The sequence below is a fragment of the Acomys russatus genome, chromosome 16 (assembly GCF_903995435.1).
Source record: "Acomys russatus chromosome 16, mAcoRus1.1, whole genome shotgun sequence".
Taxonomy (NCBI): domain Eukaryota; kingdom Metazoa; phylum Chordata; class Mammalia; order Rodentia; family Muridae; genus Acomys; species Acomys russatus.
In genome coordinates, this window is record NC_067152.1 from 10,274,515 (window position 1) to 10,291,225 (window position 16,711).

Below are 16,711 nucleotides of genomic sequence, written 5' to 3' on the forward strand. Positions count from 1 at the left end.
ACTTCCTTCAACAGTGTGTCTGGAGTGACCCTGTTTCCTCCCAGTTAGAAAGCTTCTCTCAAGTTCCTTGTTAAGTCTTGCGAGTCTTTGAGAGAATTGTTGGTTGGTGAAAAGGAAATGCACCCCCCTCTTACCATGTGGGGAGTGGGACATACTGCAGGGTTAGGTGGGAGGCAGGTAGGTTGGTGAGAGGTTGGGTGGAAAAGCATGTTGACAAAGTGCCCTTGTTGAGACCCGTTCATGGAGTTGGTTAGATATGAGTGTTTTAAGGGGTTCACACTACAAGCAGTTTGCATCTCAAAGCAAACTGTGCTTCCTGAAAAAAGAGTATGTGTCAGGGCAAGCAGAGAGAACAGTTTCATACCAGGATGTATCCACCCCCCAAAACTGAGGCCTTGCTCAGCCTCTCCGCCACTGACAGATAACAGCTATAGTTCTCTGCTGCCCTGCCCATCTGTTATGTCTGACCCCGTGGGGAGGCCACCTCTTATTTCACCCTAGGCAGAGTAAGGGAGACCGGATGCTGCTTCACAAGCAAGGACCTCTCCTAAAGAGACAGTGTTGCCTCTGCCACAGCTTCCTTCAGGCCCTTTTCGAGCTTGGTCAGATGGGAGAACTGGGCTCAGGCTACCCTGTGTCTGCTCTCCTTGACCTAAGCGTGTCTCTCACGCGAGCTGGAGTACAGAGGACAGGGAGCAAATACACCAGAGCTCTTGCTGGTCAGGTTCCCCGAGTGTCTGTCCCCAGCCAAGCCTGGTCTGTGTGTCAGTGTTGTGGAACTTGGACCGCTGAAGCCAGGTGTAGGAGGGTCAAGATCACCCCAAGAATGCTTAGTCTCCTGTTCTTGGATCTTGTTGGGGGGGTGGGGGGAAGGAGGCTGGGGAGGCTTGACCTTGTGTATTCGTCAATAAACTCATTTACACAAAATAAAGTGTGTGGTGTGCACTTTGCTCTCAGGATTGACACCCAGGACAAAAGAGTAACCTTTTTTTTTTTTTTTTTTTTTTTTTTTTTAATGGCCCTAGCCCTACCAAGAGGTTCATCCAGATGAAATTAGAATTGAGAAAAAGCATTTATCTCAGGAAGGTGTGCACAGGGAGCCAGTCACTCTGGCAGCTGTTCCCAGAGCACTAGGTGGAATGGCAGTGGCCTTTCCCCTGGTTGTCAGTATTTACCAACTCAGCCAAGGGCAGGGACCACTGATCTGCTACAGGACACCAGCTACCAGGATGTCCAGTCAGCATTCAGGTGTGAAAGCCTTTTGAACCCAGGGCCTGCATATTCCCAAACAAATAAGATAGCCACTTCCTTAAAGAAATCATCCCAAGGAGTCCAGAACTATTGCATTGCTTGGGGCGCTTGTGTGGTTTGATGAGCTCTCTGCATTGATGTCCCTACAGCCTGGCGCTGGGGAAAGCGCCTAGAGAGGGAGCAACGTCAGGAAGCCCTTGGACAAACCCTCACACATCTCAAGTACAGATAGTTTGGAGTTTACAGCACTTAGGCGCTCAGTCTTGGGTTTTGGTGTCTAGACCCTGAATGAACTGCTCTTGGCAACTAGCGGCCCTTCGCTGGGGTTCCAAGCTCTAGTGGGAACCCTGGGAAGGGAAGGGTCCCTTAGTGAAGTTCAGCATCAGGCATCTGAAGAGCAGTCTTAAGATCTATCTGGGATATGGTGAAGCAAGGGCCATAGAGGGACCCAGTTCAGAAGCCCAAGTCACCTGGAGAGCTTTTAGGAATGACAGATTGTCATGTTCAATGAGTTGAGTCAAGTGTGGGTGAGATGGTCCAGTGGTAAAGGCGCTCAGCTATCTGACTCACATCCCTGAAGCCCATACAGTGGGCAGAGAGAACCAACTCCCAGGAGTACCCCCTCTGACCTACACACATACACACATACACAGGCACGATAAATTAACTTTTAAAGAGAGATAATACCCAAGGTTAATGTTGAGCCAGTGAGGACTCACCGGCAGGGTGAGCCTTATGCCTGTTCATTGGCCATCATCTACAGTAATAGATGATCTACAGTGGTAGAAAGGTAAAGCACATGGTGCCCATGATACCTGCTTAGCCTGTTCCCCTGCCCATCGGAAGTCAGCATTGCCTGCTTCTTGGGTGACCACAGTGGCAGTTTCCTCTTTCACTCCATAAAAGATTCTCCCCTCCTACTCACTACATCCAGCACTGCTAAATCCTGAGGGTGGCCATATGCTCTGGGCAGCTGGCCCCCCTCCCCCACCCCAGGACTTCCACCTGCGATTACACTGTACTCAGCCCCTAGAAGGGGCCTCAGGTAAGTTGTTTCTGAGGACTCTCTGGTCTGGGCCTTCCTCCCTGCTGCGTGAATTAGTACTTCCGGTTTTGCTTGGACCCAGATTTTTCTCTGCCACCCTCAGCACTAAGAAGCAAGAGCCTGTTTATTTTAATAGCTGGTATGGCACTTGGGAAAGATCACACCTCCCCCGCTGTTACCCATTTCTATCTCCTGAACACTAATCCTAGAATCCCAGCCAGCCCCCAGGCATGGTATTAGCAACAAGGATGGTTCTTGAAAAGTTTCGAGTTGGCTTCGAACTTGCCTTCTTGGATTCTCATTTAGCTTTTGCCCTGCCGTTCTCGATGCTGCCAACAAGGGAAAGCCTCGGTTGGGGGGGGTTGGTGAGACCTAGATTCTTAGTTGGAGACATGGCTTTGCAGAGCTTTTTCAGGAGCAATGTCTAGGGACAAGTCTGCCATCTCTAGGAGCAGACCTTCCTTTGGGCAGAACCCCAACACCTGAACTAAGAAAGTGTGGCTTCCATCTCCCCTTCACCCTGCCCCCATTGGTTTGGGGGACTGAAGGGTAAAGTTTAGTATCAGCTGGTTTTCCCTTCACTTGTGCTCTACAGCCAGCCTCTGACATCTCAGTGGGGGTCCTCAGTTCTGGGGCTGGGCCTGGCCTTTGTCACCTTCCATGCCCTGGCTTCAGATGCTACAGTGGGGTAGAGTGGGCACACACAGTTGCTTGCCTAGAACCTGAGTTTGTGAGCTTGCACCTTAGCTACCAGGGTATCCTTAGCTGAACCACAGCCACAAGAGGCTGAAGGCCAGACAGATCCAAGGACCAAACCCCTTGAACTTTCCCCGCAAGGTAATCCTGGTGACAGAGGAGAGTAAACAGGTCCAAATTGGCTCTCAGGAAAACAAAATGAAATAGCTCAAATTTGGGCAAATATGTCATTTTATAAAGCTACTATTGCTGGTTTGTTTGTTTGTTTAAGAAATGCTTTAAATGACACAGTGAAGGCTGGAACATGAGGTCCCATAATCTGTAGGGGCAGAGCCTTGCTAGGTTTATTTCTAGTCCCCTCAAGCTGAAGTGGGCCTATGTCCTGGGGGAACAACAGAAAGCCTGTATCCTCGGGCATGATGAGGATGAAAAATTTTTTCAGAAGCGGTGGAAATGAGTGTCCTGGAAGCTAAGAGGGTGTCAGTGACTCCATCCACTGGAATCCCTTGAGTCCAGCCCCAAAGTGGTGCTCTGAAAGAGGGGCTGTGACCTGCCCCATCCTAACCTTGTTCCAGACACTGCCCCAGCCCTTCTCAACCCCACACCCAAACTCGAGAGCCCACCTAGAACTCATGGAAATGCTGCTCATCCTAAAAGAGAAGACCACACATGGGGGACCCTGGCAGGCATTGTGTAAAGACTTCACACACCTTGCCTCATTTATGCCCTGCCCGCAACAGGCGGGGAAGGACTGGCACCTATTCTATCAGTAAGGGTTTCTTACTTCAGTCACGCAGTACTGGCCAGGGCTGGCGTCAAATATGGAGCTGCCTGACTGGGAAGCCCAGGCTTTTGACCACATGCTTTCTGCACAGAAGAGAGATGGTGACAACACAGCCCAGAGAGAGAAGGGAATGTGAGGCCCGTGAGACAGCCAGAGCCCACAGTAATAGAGAGCTTCAGAGGAGGGTTCAATCCCAATGGGGGGAGGGGGGACCCTTGGTGGATGGATACCAGCCAGTACCTCCTCTCTGCCCTAGAAGCATTTAATGCCCAACTATGATGCCCTGCTCCAGAGGTCCTTCCTTGTTTACCATCCATCCAGTACAGGACAGAGAACAAACTCCTGTCAACTTCACTGGATTTGAAATTACATGTTTGGGCGTGTCAGGGTATTTCCAGAGAGTTTAACTGAAGGGGGAAAAGCCACCTGAACTTAGGCAGTATTGTTTTATGGGCTAAATGAAAAGGCAAAGGGGGAGGGGGCAATCGGCTTTTTACACTAGCATCTCTCTGCTTCCTGGCTGCCCTCACAGCCCCAGGCACCTCACATTCCCACCCCTCTGCCTTCTGGCCACAATAGACTGTGTCCCCCCGAAAACAATGAGCCAAAACAAGCCCCATCTCCCTTAAATCACTTTTGTCAGGTGCTTGCCACACACCAACAAGAAAAGCAACCAAAACAGAGTCTTTGAAACCCTTCTAGGGGCTGGAGAGAATGCTCAGCGGTTAAGAGCACTGTCTGTTCTTCCAGAGGATCCAGGTTCAAATCCCAGCAACCATACGGCAGTTTACAATTGTCTGTAATTCGGGAATCTGACACCCTCACACAGACTATATATATAGAGGCAGAACACCAACATAAAGAAAATAAAATAAGAAACCCTTTTGGGGGCACAGGAACCAGCCAAGAAGGCATACAAGCCACAGTAAGAGGTCTGAGGGTATATGGGAGTTGTTTCTCCTACTTTGTGGATCCCTGGGACCAATCCTGGGGCCTCAAGCTTAATGGTAGGTACCTGTACAGGCTGGCATCTCGTAGCCCTGAGACCTCCTCTTAACCTCTCTCAGCCTCTTCTGATCCCATTCTTCCAGTCTGAAGGGTTCTGTCAGGTCTCTGGACACCCTCCTCAACACCCTATAATTGCCCCAAGCCTCAGCTGGTCCCTCTAAAATAGCCCACCTGATCTGCCCTCCAAGGCACCTTTTTGACCTCGAACATAGGAGTTCTATCTTTGGCCTCCCCCACTGGGGTGTGTGAATCCTCTGCTGAGCTTCCCCCCACCCCGGCCGCTCCCTCCCCCCGAAGCTGCTGGATTCGGCCGTTGTATTCCACATTTTGCATTTAAGTAAGAGGAGTTACTCATCTTTTCTCAGCCTCAATGATCTCATCTGTGAAATGGGGGCAACCAAACCTACTTCATAGAATGTTCTGGGGATTTAACTTGAGGACGTAGGCAAAGAACGCTCTTACCACATTGGGATGTTTACCTACTGACAAAAAATATGTTGGTGAGGATTGTTTTAGAATGAACACAAGAGGACCTGCGCCCTCAAGCCTGGCAAATGCTGGGATCTCACAGAGGAGAGGGATCCGCAGCCTTAGAGGAGTGGAGGTCATGCTTTGGCAGGGGACCAGCTTTGCTTGGCGCTAGCCTGGCCTGCTGTTCCCTGCCGCAGTGAAGAGTGAGAGTGACCACCCTCTATTCCGTCCTTCAGGGGTGGAAGAGCAGGAATCTGGATGCCAGCACCCAGGACAGGACACACACTGGGCACCTGCCAGTCACTGACTGACTGGATCGGTAAGGGTAAGGGTTAGAAGGACAGAAGGTGGGGAGGAGGGGACACGCCTGGCCGAGGGCAGGGTGCGAGGTTGTGAGAGAAGGGAGTCGCAATGAAACCAGAAGCTCTCAGGCCTTTCCCGTCCCCGCCCCCAACTCCTCCAGGTTCGAGTCACATTCTCCCTAGGGAGAATCGGGAGGGAGATGAAGGTCGAAGTTAGGGACTAGGGATCTGGTCCCGCGGCGCCCCAGTGAATCCGTCGGGCTCGCGGACCCAGCGGAACCCCCCCTCCCCGCGTGCCCTCCTCCCCCTCCGCCGGCGCGAGTGGGGCGGCGCGCTCCGCAGGGCGAGCAGCTGAGCGACCCTCGGTGCCGCGGCCCCCCGCGCCCCAGCCCGCCGCGCCCGGGCCGCGGGCGGCGCCCCTCACTCTCCCCCCGGGCGGGGGAGCCCAAGGCAGCGCCGGAGCCCGGGGGGAGCGCGGCCGCGCCGGCCAGGGCAGGGGGCAGGCAGCCAGGACGGCCCCGGGTAAGCTGGAGGAGGAGGTGCGGGGCGGCCGCGGGGTGAGGGGCATCCCGGGGAAGGGGGCGGCGGGGAAGCTGTCGCGGGGGTGGAGCTGGGACCGAGAGCCAGCGGGGCTCCTGCAGCCCCAACACTGCCACAGATCGGGTCATTGGGAGCCCGGCATCCTCCGGCGCCCCCACCCCCACGCGGACGTGGTAGGGACACACTGCGCGAGGACGTACCACCCGGCCTTTAGGATCCTCAGGAGCCCCTGACCTCCCCAGTGTGAGGTAGAGACCCAAGGCATTCAGGCCGGGGAAGGGACTAGAAAGAGGCTGTGGCCGGAGTGTGTGACCCCTGTCTCTTCCTGGGAGCTGTCTGCAGACTCACTGCAGAATTCAGGCCCTGGGGGAAGCCCAGGGGGCCTGGGCCCTGCTTCCTGGGACAGACTTTTCACCCCCATATAAACCAGACATGTGGGCTTAGTAAAAACGCTTAGACCCAGGACCTGTGCCTGGGAAGAAGGAGGGGGCATCTGTCCCCCCCTGAGTTGGAGACAGGGCCACACTTAGGCCTGGTAGTTCCAGAGGCTGGCCCATGCCTAGGGGGGCTGTTTTTGTAACCACTCTTGACTCCCAGGCTGTACCTGGTTTTTCGTTTCTGCTATTACTCAGAAAGAGTTGGTTCTGGGGCTTGAGAATGGCAGGTAGGCTACATCCCGAAGCCTCCTGCCACACCCAGAGAGTGACTCCCCGGCTCTGCTTCCTCCTCCTTTGCCCTCTCTAGCTGCCCAGGACTCCCCCATCCCCACCTGCTTGTGCTGTTATGTAATTAACCCAGCTGAGTTTCTTTGCCAAGCTGGTAGCATTCAGGGATGCCCCAGGGGCCTAAGGACCTGAAGGTGGTGTATGTGGTGGGAGGGTTGGTTCTGTCCTGGCTGGGAGCAGGCTCAGCAGATGAGCACCTGTTGGGGAAGGGACGTTGTGCATGAGGCACAAAGGACGTTGGAGTCCTAGCCTTAGCTAAGTCGGCTTCCTTCCCTAGGTCTCTGGGTCTCGATTTGGTGGCGGTGGGTTTTTGTTCCTCAGTAAAATGAAAGGCATCACATACGTGCACATGGGTGCCAGGTGCACACACCACAAGTACGTAGCCCATACACCAATGGAGAGTAGCCCCTTCCAAGATGGCCAGGAAGTCCACCTGAGCATCTGGGGAAAACTTTAGGTGATGAGTAGCCACTGTTCCGTTGTTACCTACCCTGTGCCAGGCACTGGGCTTTCCATGAACAACCTCCCAGGGCCTAGGTCATACTTTAGTGAACGGCAGAGCTGGGAATCAAACCATGATGGCTCTTACTCCAAACCCTGTCCTCTTCTTACCATGGTGTACACATCCAAACTCATAGGTTGAGCACTTTGAACCAGAAAAGCCTGGGGGACATCCAACTTTGATTCATGCACATATGAAAAGAACATACATGTACCAGAACACACACACACACACACACACACACACACACACACACACACACGTGTGCACTGAAAATCTTGGCATCATCACAGCCTAGTAAAACCACCTCTCTGCATCCATTTACGACTTAGGATCAGCATCAGCATCCAGCCCAGAAGGAAGGTTTTCCCCTTCTACCTGAGAGATTTACTAAGGTTGTCTCTCAGAAGTGGGGGCTGTTGACTCCACTTCCCATATGTGCAGAGCCTGACTCCAAAGCAGATGTTTTACTCCCAGACCTAAAGCTAAAAAATCACCAAAGCTGGGGTTTACGTCCAAGCTCTAAAAGTCACAGGAACTGAGCAAGCCAAAAGCTAATGAATCCATCTCCAGAGTCCAGCCCCTTCCTAGGCAGCAGCTGTGCCCACTTCCTGGGCAGTGTACTGCCAGGCCCTCTGAGGCTCTAAGCCCCAGCTTTTAGCCTGTCATTGTTTGAAATCACTAAGCTTAAACACAATAGGCACTGCAACCTGTAGGATGCCTGCTCCTGGCTGTGTGGTTTGGAGCCCACGGAGCTTCTCTGAAGTGCAAATAGGAATACTTTTCCCTTAGGGGTATTGTATTGACCAAGGATAACCGTGTGGGCAGGCTAGCAGCCAGTGCTCAACTGTTACTCTCCGGAGCCAATGCAGTCATCTAGTTCAGTGGGACTTTGGGAAATGCCAGGGGCATTTTGGGTCATTGTTGGTGACTGGAGGCTGCTGTGGGCACTTATCTCCCGAGAGCCACAAAAATTAAGATGCCTGGAATATGAGAGCAGCTCTGCACACAGAAAGAGTTTTCTCTCCTGACGATGCTGTTTGTTCTTCGGGCTGAGGTGGAGAGGAGTTGTTATTTGTCCCAGGCTTGGGGCTGGGGCTGGAAATTTGAATCCAGGTCTAACGCTCCCTCCACTGTGCAGCAAAGTATGCTTTGGTTGAGGGGAATCAGACCTGGTGAAGAGTCGGGTTGTAAGAAGACCAGCTAAGGAAGGTGAATAACTTGGGGGACAGATTGAGATGGGGGGGTTTCTATCTAGAAAAGGAAGGCTTTCCAAGTGGCAATTGCAGCTTAAGCAAAGACACACGGCTGGGAAAGTACAGCACAGGTCCAGGGATAAGCCAGAGCACTGAGCCCCCACCTCTTGTCCTCCAGTCTAGGTGGTGGCCACAGAGGGCCAGAGGCAAACAGAGGGAGCAATGGTTGGTCCTGACGGTGGCTGAGCCCCCAGCCCCTGGAATATGCAGCCCGGAGGAGCCCCAGGCAAGGACGCGGTGGCGGAGTGGGGCGGGAGGCATGGTCTCCACCTACCGGGTGGCCGTGCTGGGGGCGCGAGGTGTGGGCAAGAGTGCCATCGTGCGCCAATTCTTATACAACGAGTTCAGCGAGGTCTGTGTGCCCACCACCGCCCGCCGCCTCTACCTGCCTGCTGTGGTCATGAACGGCCATGTGCACGACCTCCAGATCCTGGACTTCCCACCCATCAGCGCCTTCCCCGTCAACACACTGCAGGTAAGCTCCCTTGTCAGCAATCAGGCAACGCGGAAGGGAAAGCGGAAGTCCCACCCTCTCTACCCCTCCAGCTCTGGCCCCACTGTCAGGAGCTCCCTCCTTTAAAGCCCAGTCGCAGGAAGGCGCTCGTTTGCGTGCTTAGTGAATCCAGAAGATGTTTGACGATTGTTTAATGTGTGCCAACCCCTGCACTGGGCATCAGGACTGAATGGTCAGCAAATTCAGATATGGAAATTTGCTTTCAAGGAACTCGTAGTCTGGGGAGAAAAGGCTAACAACAGGCAGTTATTACTACACGATGTAACGAACGTTGTGATTGGAGGAGCTGAGAGAGCTGGAGCAGGGGCCCAAGCTGAAAGGGTCTAACCTAGTCAGGTGCGTGGGGTCACGGGAGGTGATGTCTCAACAAAGAAAGGGCAGTAGAAGAGGAGCAAAGAACACCGAAGGCCTGTTCTTCCTCAGCTCTGCCTGCCGTGGCCTCACGCCTCGTTGTCATCTGGAGAAGGGTGAGCAGGATGGACTGAGATCTGAGAAGAGGGTGTTCTCAATGACTCTGGAGACCCCAGTCAGATCTCTTACCCAAGGGCCATTTCTCCCAGATACCCCATCCCCCTAGCCTCAGGACTGCCTCTGGGTTCCTTGCAGAGTTAGATTTAACTGGCTCCATTGCCTGCACCACCCCCCCACCACCCCCACCGCCCCAGGCACCTTCCCCTGGCTTCTAGAACCAGGGCCACTACACTCTCCGGCTTGAGAGGAAGTTGACCTCAGGGAAAGCTGAACTCCCAGATGCATTTGCTGGTTGCAGAGGTTTGTGGGCACATCAGACAAGGATGAACTAGTTGTGACAGCGAATTCAGCATCTCAGATGGGGCCTGCAGGAGCACAACAGAGGTCTAAGCAACCCCAACAGGAAGGTCTCCCCGGCCCAGCCTGCTGTAAATACTTGACATGACACCCAGGAGAGAAACATGACCCAAGCATGTGATTCACTGGTGTGTCTGAGAGGTCAGGGCTGTGAGTCCCTGGCCAGGTCCTTCTTCTTACTTCCCACCTGAAAACTTTGGTGAAACCTGGCTCCAAGTCCAGCTTGCTCTTTCCACGATCAGCTATCTTTCCATCTTTACTAATTTTAGAACGGGTTGGACAGATGCAGTTTAAATGTCTGGGCTGTGGCCTAGAGGAATTTGCATCTCGCCTCTGCCCCTTCGCCCTGTGGTCACTCTCCCTAGCCGCTCTCACTGATAGTTCATTGACACTCAAGTGAGAAACTATGTTTTCATTACACACACACACACACACACACACACACACGTTTACATAAAAGATAACCCCACAATGTTCTTTGTCTTGTTTTGGTTGGTGTTTGGTGCTTAGGAGAGAACCCAGAGTCTCTCCCATATGTTAAGTCAGCACTCTCTACCACTGAGCTGCATACCCAGGCTTCTACTTTGGTTTTTGTTTGTTTTTATTAAGAGGCAGGATCAAGACTGGCCTTGAGCTTGAAATCCTTCTGCATACTCCTTAGACTAGCTGGGATTACAGGCCTCACCTCCAAGCCTGGCCCTTGCTTCTTCAGCTGAACGGGTTTTTGGTTTGTTTGGTTTGGTTTTGGTTTTGTAGGGGGGGTTTGTTTTCGAGACAGGGTCTTCCTATGTAGCCCTAGATGTCCTGGAATTCACCTCGTAAGACTAGGTTCAAAGAGATCCATCTGCCTCTGCCTCTGCCTCTGCCTCCCGAGTATGGGAGAGTATGGGATTATAGGTGTGTGCCACCACATAGCTGTTATTTCCTCTCCCTGTCTGGAAGGCATCCTCATCTCTTCTAATGGCTGTTCAGAACTCCACTGCAAACAAGTTTCGTGTGGATTCCTCTGTTATAGGGCAAGTGGGTGCTTCCCAATCTTAGACCTTTGGGGTCAATGCCAAAATGAATAAACAGTGCATAGGTCAGTTTGCACATAAATCAATATATTTACAGGATCAATTGCTGGAAATGGCATTGGTTCAGAAGATAAGTGAGCATGAGAGTTGGAAAGTGTCTCCAGAATCCCTTCTTTGAAAGTTGTATGTGTGTCCTATGAGACTTTGGGTTGTTGTTGTTGTTTTGCTTTGGTTTTTGGTCACCCTAGAACAGTGGTTCTCAACCTGTGGGTCATGACCCCTTTGGGCATCACCTATCAGATCTTTACATTATGATCCAGAACAGCAGCAAAATTATGAAGTAGTAAATAATTTTATGATTGGGGGGTCACCACAACATGAGGAGCTATATGAAGGGGTTACAGCATTAGGAGTGTCGAACACCGGCGCTCTAAAAGACGAGGGAGGACATTTTTAGCGTGATCTGTACTTGCATTTCTGATTGTGAGTGAAGAGCAGTTTTCTATGTTTTTAAGGCTTTTATGTTTCTGGTTTTTCTGAGAACTATTAATATCACTTGCCTGCTTTGGATTCTTATTATTAGGAAGGGGTTGTTTTTATTTTTGAGACAGGGTCTCATTTAGCTAACGCTGACCCAGAACTTTTTCTACAGCCAACAATGGCTTTGAACTCCTAAGCCTCCAGTCTCCACTTCCCAAGAGTTAGGATTGAAGGCATGTAGCACCATGCTTGTGTGACTCCTCCTCCTCCTCCTCCTCCATCTCCTCTTCCTCCTCCTCTTTCACTTTTTGAGACAGGATCTCTCTACGTATATAGCCTCTGATGTCCTGGAACTTACTCTGTAGGCCAGGATGGCCTCCAACTCATAGAAACCCACCTGCCCCTGCCTTCCAAGTGCTGGGATTAAAGGTGTGCACCACCACCACCTGATGACCCCTTTCTCCTTGATTGACCCTTATATTAGATGCTAAAATCTCAAAGATTTCACTTCTGGTGCACAGTTAAGGGGCTTTAAGTACAGAAGTCTTAAGGGCTTAAGAAGAGACCTTGAAAGATTTACAATCAAATATAAACCTTAAGACTTTTTTGGGAGGGGTTGAGACAGGGTTCCTCTTTTAACCCTAGCTGTCCTGGACTTACTCTGTAGACCAGGCTGGCCTCGAACTCACAGAGATCCGCCTGCCTCTGCCTCCCAAGTGCAGGGATTAAAGGCGTGGGCCACCACTCCCGGCTCAACCTTAAGACTCTTGATGGCCACTTTCTAGAAATAAGAGAATGTTTGCTTGAGTCTGAGCATGTTACTTTCTACAGTACCTTCTCCTCCAGAGCAGGAGGCTGAAGTTAGAGGGCTCATGCAGCCTGCCAGAGGAGACGCCTGAAAACACATGGCTGAGGCAGGTGACTGGGTCCCTCCAACTTTTAGCCCCGGAGCTATGCTTCCAAGGGACAGCTATGTTTCCATTTTTCCTCCTTTGTCTCTGTCTTTGTCACCTAGAGGCTGGACCCAGGGCTTTGTGCATGATAGATATATTCATTGCCATTGGGTCCACCCCCTGACTCAGTACAGCCCAAAGATGGCCTCTAGGGGAACACATTGGAGCCTTACATGGAGCACACTGGCAGGAAGGCTGCACTTTCTCTGTTCCTCCCTTCAGTCAAGTCCGGAGCTTTCTGCTGGTCCCTTTTAGAAGTCTCCTGAGAGGAGTGAGTGGGAGGCATCCTGGGATCCCCTTGAGGAGGCAGAATGTTGAAGGAGGGGCTGGGCTGTCACCCTAAAAGTCTGGCAGCTTCTCTCTAGCAGCCCAGCAGAGAGCTCACGGACAAGAACCCATTCTTTCTCCCTCTTCCGGGTGGGGTCTCCATTCCTCATGTGGGGTGACAGAGGAGCTGCATAGGTGTGCAGGCCTCTGCTCCCCCTTACCCCCAAGGCAATGGTGTCCCACCAGACACAGTGTTCCCTGGTCTAGGAGGAAGATGCTTTGTGATTTCCTACGTTCCGAGATATGTCCTCTGCATCCTGCCTCTGCACCAAAAAAAAATTAAAACCTCAGCACAAAGATGCCACATCATCTCCCCAGGGAGATCCTCTGCAGCATCTCTCGAGCCCTTCTAAAGTCAGGCTCCACACTCCACAGCTGCCGCCCAAGTCTGCCCCTCTGCCTCAGCTGAAGCTCACCTCAGCCGCATGCGAGCTGCGCCTGGCTGCACGCCTCCACCGCCTTCTGGTCTTCCTCTTGTGTGGACTGGAGGTGGAACCGAGGGCCTCACACAGGCCAGGCCGTGCTCTGTAACTCACTGCACCCCTTTTCTTCCCATTCTAGTCTTTTCTGTGGGCCTCATGCGAGAAGACCCTGCTTTCCTCCGCCCCAAAGCTTCAGGACCTCCGTTCTGCGTGCTGTCTTCCTTGAACAGACTTTTGCAATTACATCTGTTGGCAGATTAACTAGCTAATTAATCTCTTAGGGAACGTTCTCGTTAACACATTTAGCCTTTCCAAGGGCCTATTCATCTTGAGTTGAAGCCCCTCCATGAGGAGTTCTCACAGACAAAAATATTTAAAAATATTCACATAGTCAAGCCAGGCACGGTGGTGCACGTTTATGATCCTAGCATTTCAGAGGCAGAGGCAGGAGGATCAAGTGCCCTGTGCCTCCCCCCGCCCCCCATGCTTCCAGTTTCCATCTTTTTCAGGCTTGCATTCAGGCATCAACCTGAGGGCTGTGTTAGGGATAGGACTTACCTTGTTCCCGCTTTGGGGGTGGGGAGGGGGGAGCAGGGGGAGGGGCAAGTCGGGGTTTCAGCACCACGGAGAGAGCTCAGCAGCACAGTTACCGCAGTTAAGAGGCTAAAAACTTCATTGAGCAAGGGACAGGAGGAGGGACTGTGTAAAATGGAAATAGCCGGATCCTGACCCTCTTAGGTGCTCACTGCAGTTGTGAGGACCCGGAAATAAGATCATTGTAACCAGGGTATAATCCACGACCTCAGACACAGGAAATGATGGGCACAGTGCCCTGCTTGCAGGAAAAAGTGGTAATTTGGGCCAGGAGACCCTTCAAGCTAAGCCTTGGAAGATAACATTACAGTAGGGTACAACTGCTGGGTCAGGCCTGTGCTCTTAGCATAATTTATAAATGCACTTTGAACAAAGGAGTGGCTGGATGGACCAGACAGGTCTAACCTCCAGATCCAAACAAGATAGTATGGTGGGCCGGGAAGTCAGCCAGCTTGTGGCTTGCTCGATCCTGATGGGGGAGGGGAATTTTGAGCTCTGAGCACCAGGGAGCCTGGCCCTGTGGTGGGGGGGGGAATAGAAAGTGCCGGTGTGGTGGCAGATGAGAGCACTGTCCGTTTGACAGGGTGGCTGGAGGCTGGGAGGCCTCTTGGCTGCTCTGACTGTGGTACTGGCCGGGGGTATTGCAGGAGTGGGCAGACGCCTGCTGCAGGGGACTCCGGAGCGTCCACGCCTACATCCTGGTCTATGACATCTGCTGCTTTGACAGCTTTGAGTACGTCAAGACTATCCGTCAGCAGATCCTGGAGACAAGGTGAGGAGCTGTGACAATCTATTGCTACCTCAGTGGATACCCTACTAGCCTGTCCCCACCCCATCCCCCAAAAAAAGTACAGGGGTGGGGGCCGGTAGTGCAGGGGTCACAGGTGATGTGTATGCATTTTCTGCTTCCCACGAGTCCCCAAGCCTCTTTCCCTTTTGGGGCAGGGTTTCAGTGTGTAGCCAGACTGGGTTTCAATTCCACCCCCACCCACCCCCACCTCAGGCCTCCGAGTGCTGTAATTACAGGTGTGGGTCACATACTTCACTTCTGTTGACTCATTTTGGGACCCTGACTTATGACGTGGCTACACTAACAGTGAAGAGCAGGGGCTGGGGACTACATTGCCACGGATCGGTTAACATATAAGTCTCAATTTCCTTGTTTGTAAAATAGGCGGAACAATAGTATCGACTTTTTTGGATCCAAAGATGTGCCTTTTAGAGATGTAATCTTCCCCATGGGGTTGGGGCTGCACCTGGATCAGAGAGCATGGTAGCTCGGAGCCCAGGAGTTGCTAGCCTGGCAGCGCCCTCAAATTTCTGCCTCCACCCGCAGGGTGATCGGCACCTCAGAGACGCCCATCATCATTGTGGGCAACAAGCGCGACCTGCAACGCGGACGCGTGATTCCACGCTGGAACGTGTCGCACTTGGTGCGCAAGACCTGGAAGTGCGGCTACGTGGAGTGCTCCGCCAAGTACAACTGGCACATCCTGCTGCTCTTCAGTGAGCTGCTCAAGAGTGTGGGCTGCGCCCGCTGCAAACACGTGCACGCCGCCCTGCGCTTCCAGGGCGCCCTGCGCCGCAACCGCTGCGCCATCATGTGATGGCCTCCTGCGCTCTGCGGCAGCACTGTCCCAGTAGAAGGGAGAGAAGGGCGGGGCCAGCCTTCCGCGAGACTCCAGGGCCAGAGCAGGGAACCCCCGGAGGCAAACTCTGGGCTCCCCGCCTGAAGCACCCCTACAGCCACACACCTCCCTCCACGAGAATCAGAGGGCAAGAAGGACCCTCCTTGCCAATCCCCAAATCCTCCCTCCCAACTTGGGTATTCCTGGGTCAGCCACCTTCAGCGCTGTAGTATAGTGCAGGGTCCCAGGAGGGGCCACAACCTGTGGGACAACCGGTGAGCATGTGAAATGGAAGGTGAGGTGAGGAGGTGCTGTCTTGGCCAGCCGGGCCCCTGCCCATCTAACCCACAGTGTGTCTGTCTTTACCCAGTGTCCCCTTTTTCAATGTCTGTCCTCTCAAGGGTCTGGCAGTACTCATTTGTCCTATCTACCCTCTAGTGTCCCTCCCCACCCCACCCCCCAGCTCCGCTCACAGGGCTCTCACTTCGTCCACCCCCTTGTCACAGATCCTGGCAGCTTTGTGATGCCAGGCCTTCTCACCGGCAGCGCCAGCGGCACAGGGCAGAGAGATGCATGTGGCCCAAGGACCAAAGCCAAAGGGTCCAAGGGCTGAGGTCCGACAGCCGTTAGGGAGAGAAAGCTGAGCTCTTTCTCTCATCCAGGAAGACCTCCCTGCCCAGCAGCCCCCCAGAGACGCAACCACCTACCTTCCAGCCTTAACTCAATGGTCCCTGCCGGGTGCCCCTCAACCCCCCCCCCCCCCGATCCCAAAGCCAGATTTCCCCAGGGCTAAAATTCTTTTTGTTTCGTTTGACACTGTGGAGAGGAAACCTCTCAAAGGAGGGTAATTTTCTCTTCGTGATGCTAGGTCCCACTTCTGTTACCTCCTGCACTGAGATGGTCAGCTACACTGGGGGATGTGGAGTTTGTGGGAGACTGGTGATGATGGGCAAGATGGTGATGGTACCCAGGAGGGGGTCAGCTTATGGTAATGATGATTCTGTGTCTCAGTCCAACCTCAGTCCAACTGCCTAAGACTCTGCTTCCATCAGTTCTCAGCCTTGATCAGTCTGTGTAGGGGCAGAGCCAGGAAAAGAATAAAACTGAGGGAGATTCTTGTGCCTGGGGGAGATAGGCATGCATCCCCACCCATAGGTGGAGGCCCTCAGGATCTGACCCCTTGTCCCAAACACCAGATTGGCCCTATGCCCTAACTCACCCACCCCATTTTCCCTGGCTGCCTGGCCGGGTTTCTACCTCTCGTCACCGGAGCTGATCACTGTCAGTTTTGTACCGATTTAGAAATAATAATAATGGAGATTCCAGGAATGGCCTGAGGGATTGCTCAGGGGGGACTTAGAGGGTGGGA

General features: G+C 52.9%; 1 protein-coding gene across 3 annotated transcripts; it reads left to right on the forward strand.

Moving 5' to 3' along the window:
* The first annotated feature begins 5,377 nt into the window (after positions 1-5,377).
* Rasl10b (RAS like family 10 member B) lies at positions 5,378-15,328 on the forward strand. Of its 3 annotated transcripts, none has more exons than XM_051158146.1 (4): positions 5,378-5,574; positions 8,699-9,055; positions 14,362-14,486; positions 15,051-15,328. In XM_051158146.1, exons 2-4 carry the CDS (start codon positions 8,840-8,842, stop codon positions 15,319-15,321), a joined length of 612 nt encoding a protein of 203 aa, XP_051014103.1. In that variant the 5' UTR covers positions 5,378-5,574; positions 8,699-8,839; the 3' UTR covers positions 15,322-15,328. The 3 variants fall into 3 exon arrangements, with proteins under 3 accessions (XP_051014103.1, XP_051014105.1, XP_051014104.1); XM_051158148.1 differs by lacking the exon at positions 5,378-5,574 and adding an exon at positions 5,610-5,718; XM_051158147.1 differs by lacking the exon at positions 5,378-5,574 and adding an exon at positions 5,964-6,079.
* The last annotated feature ends 1,383 nt before the right edge of the window (positions 15,329-16,711 follow it).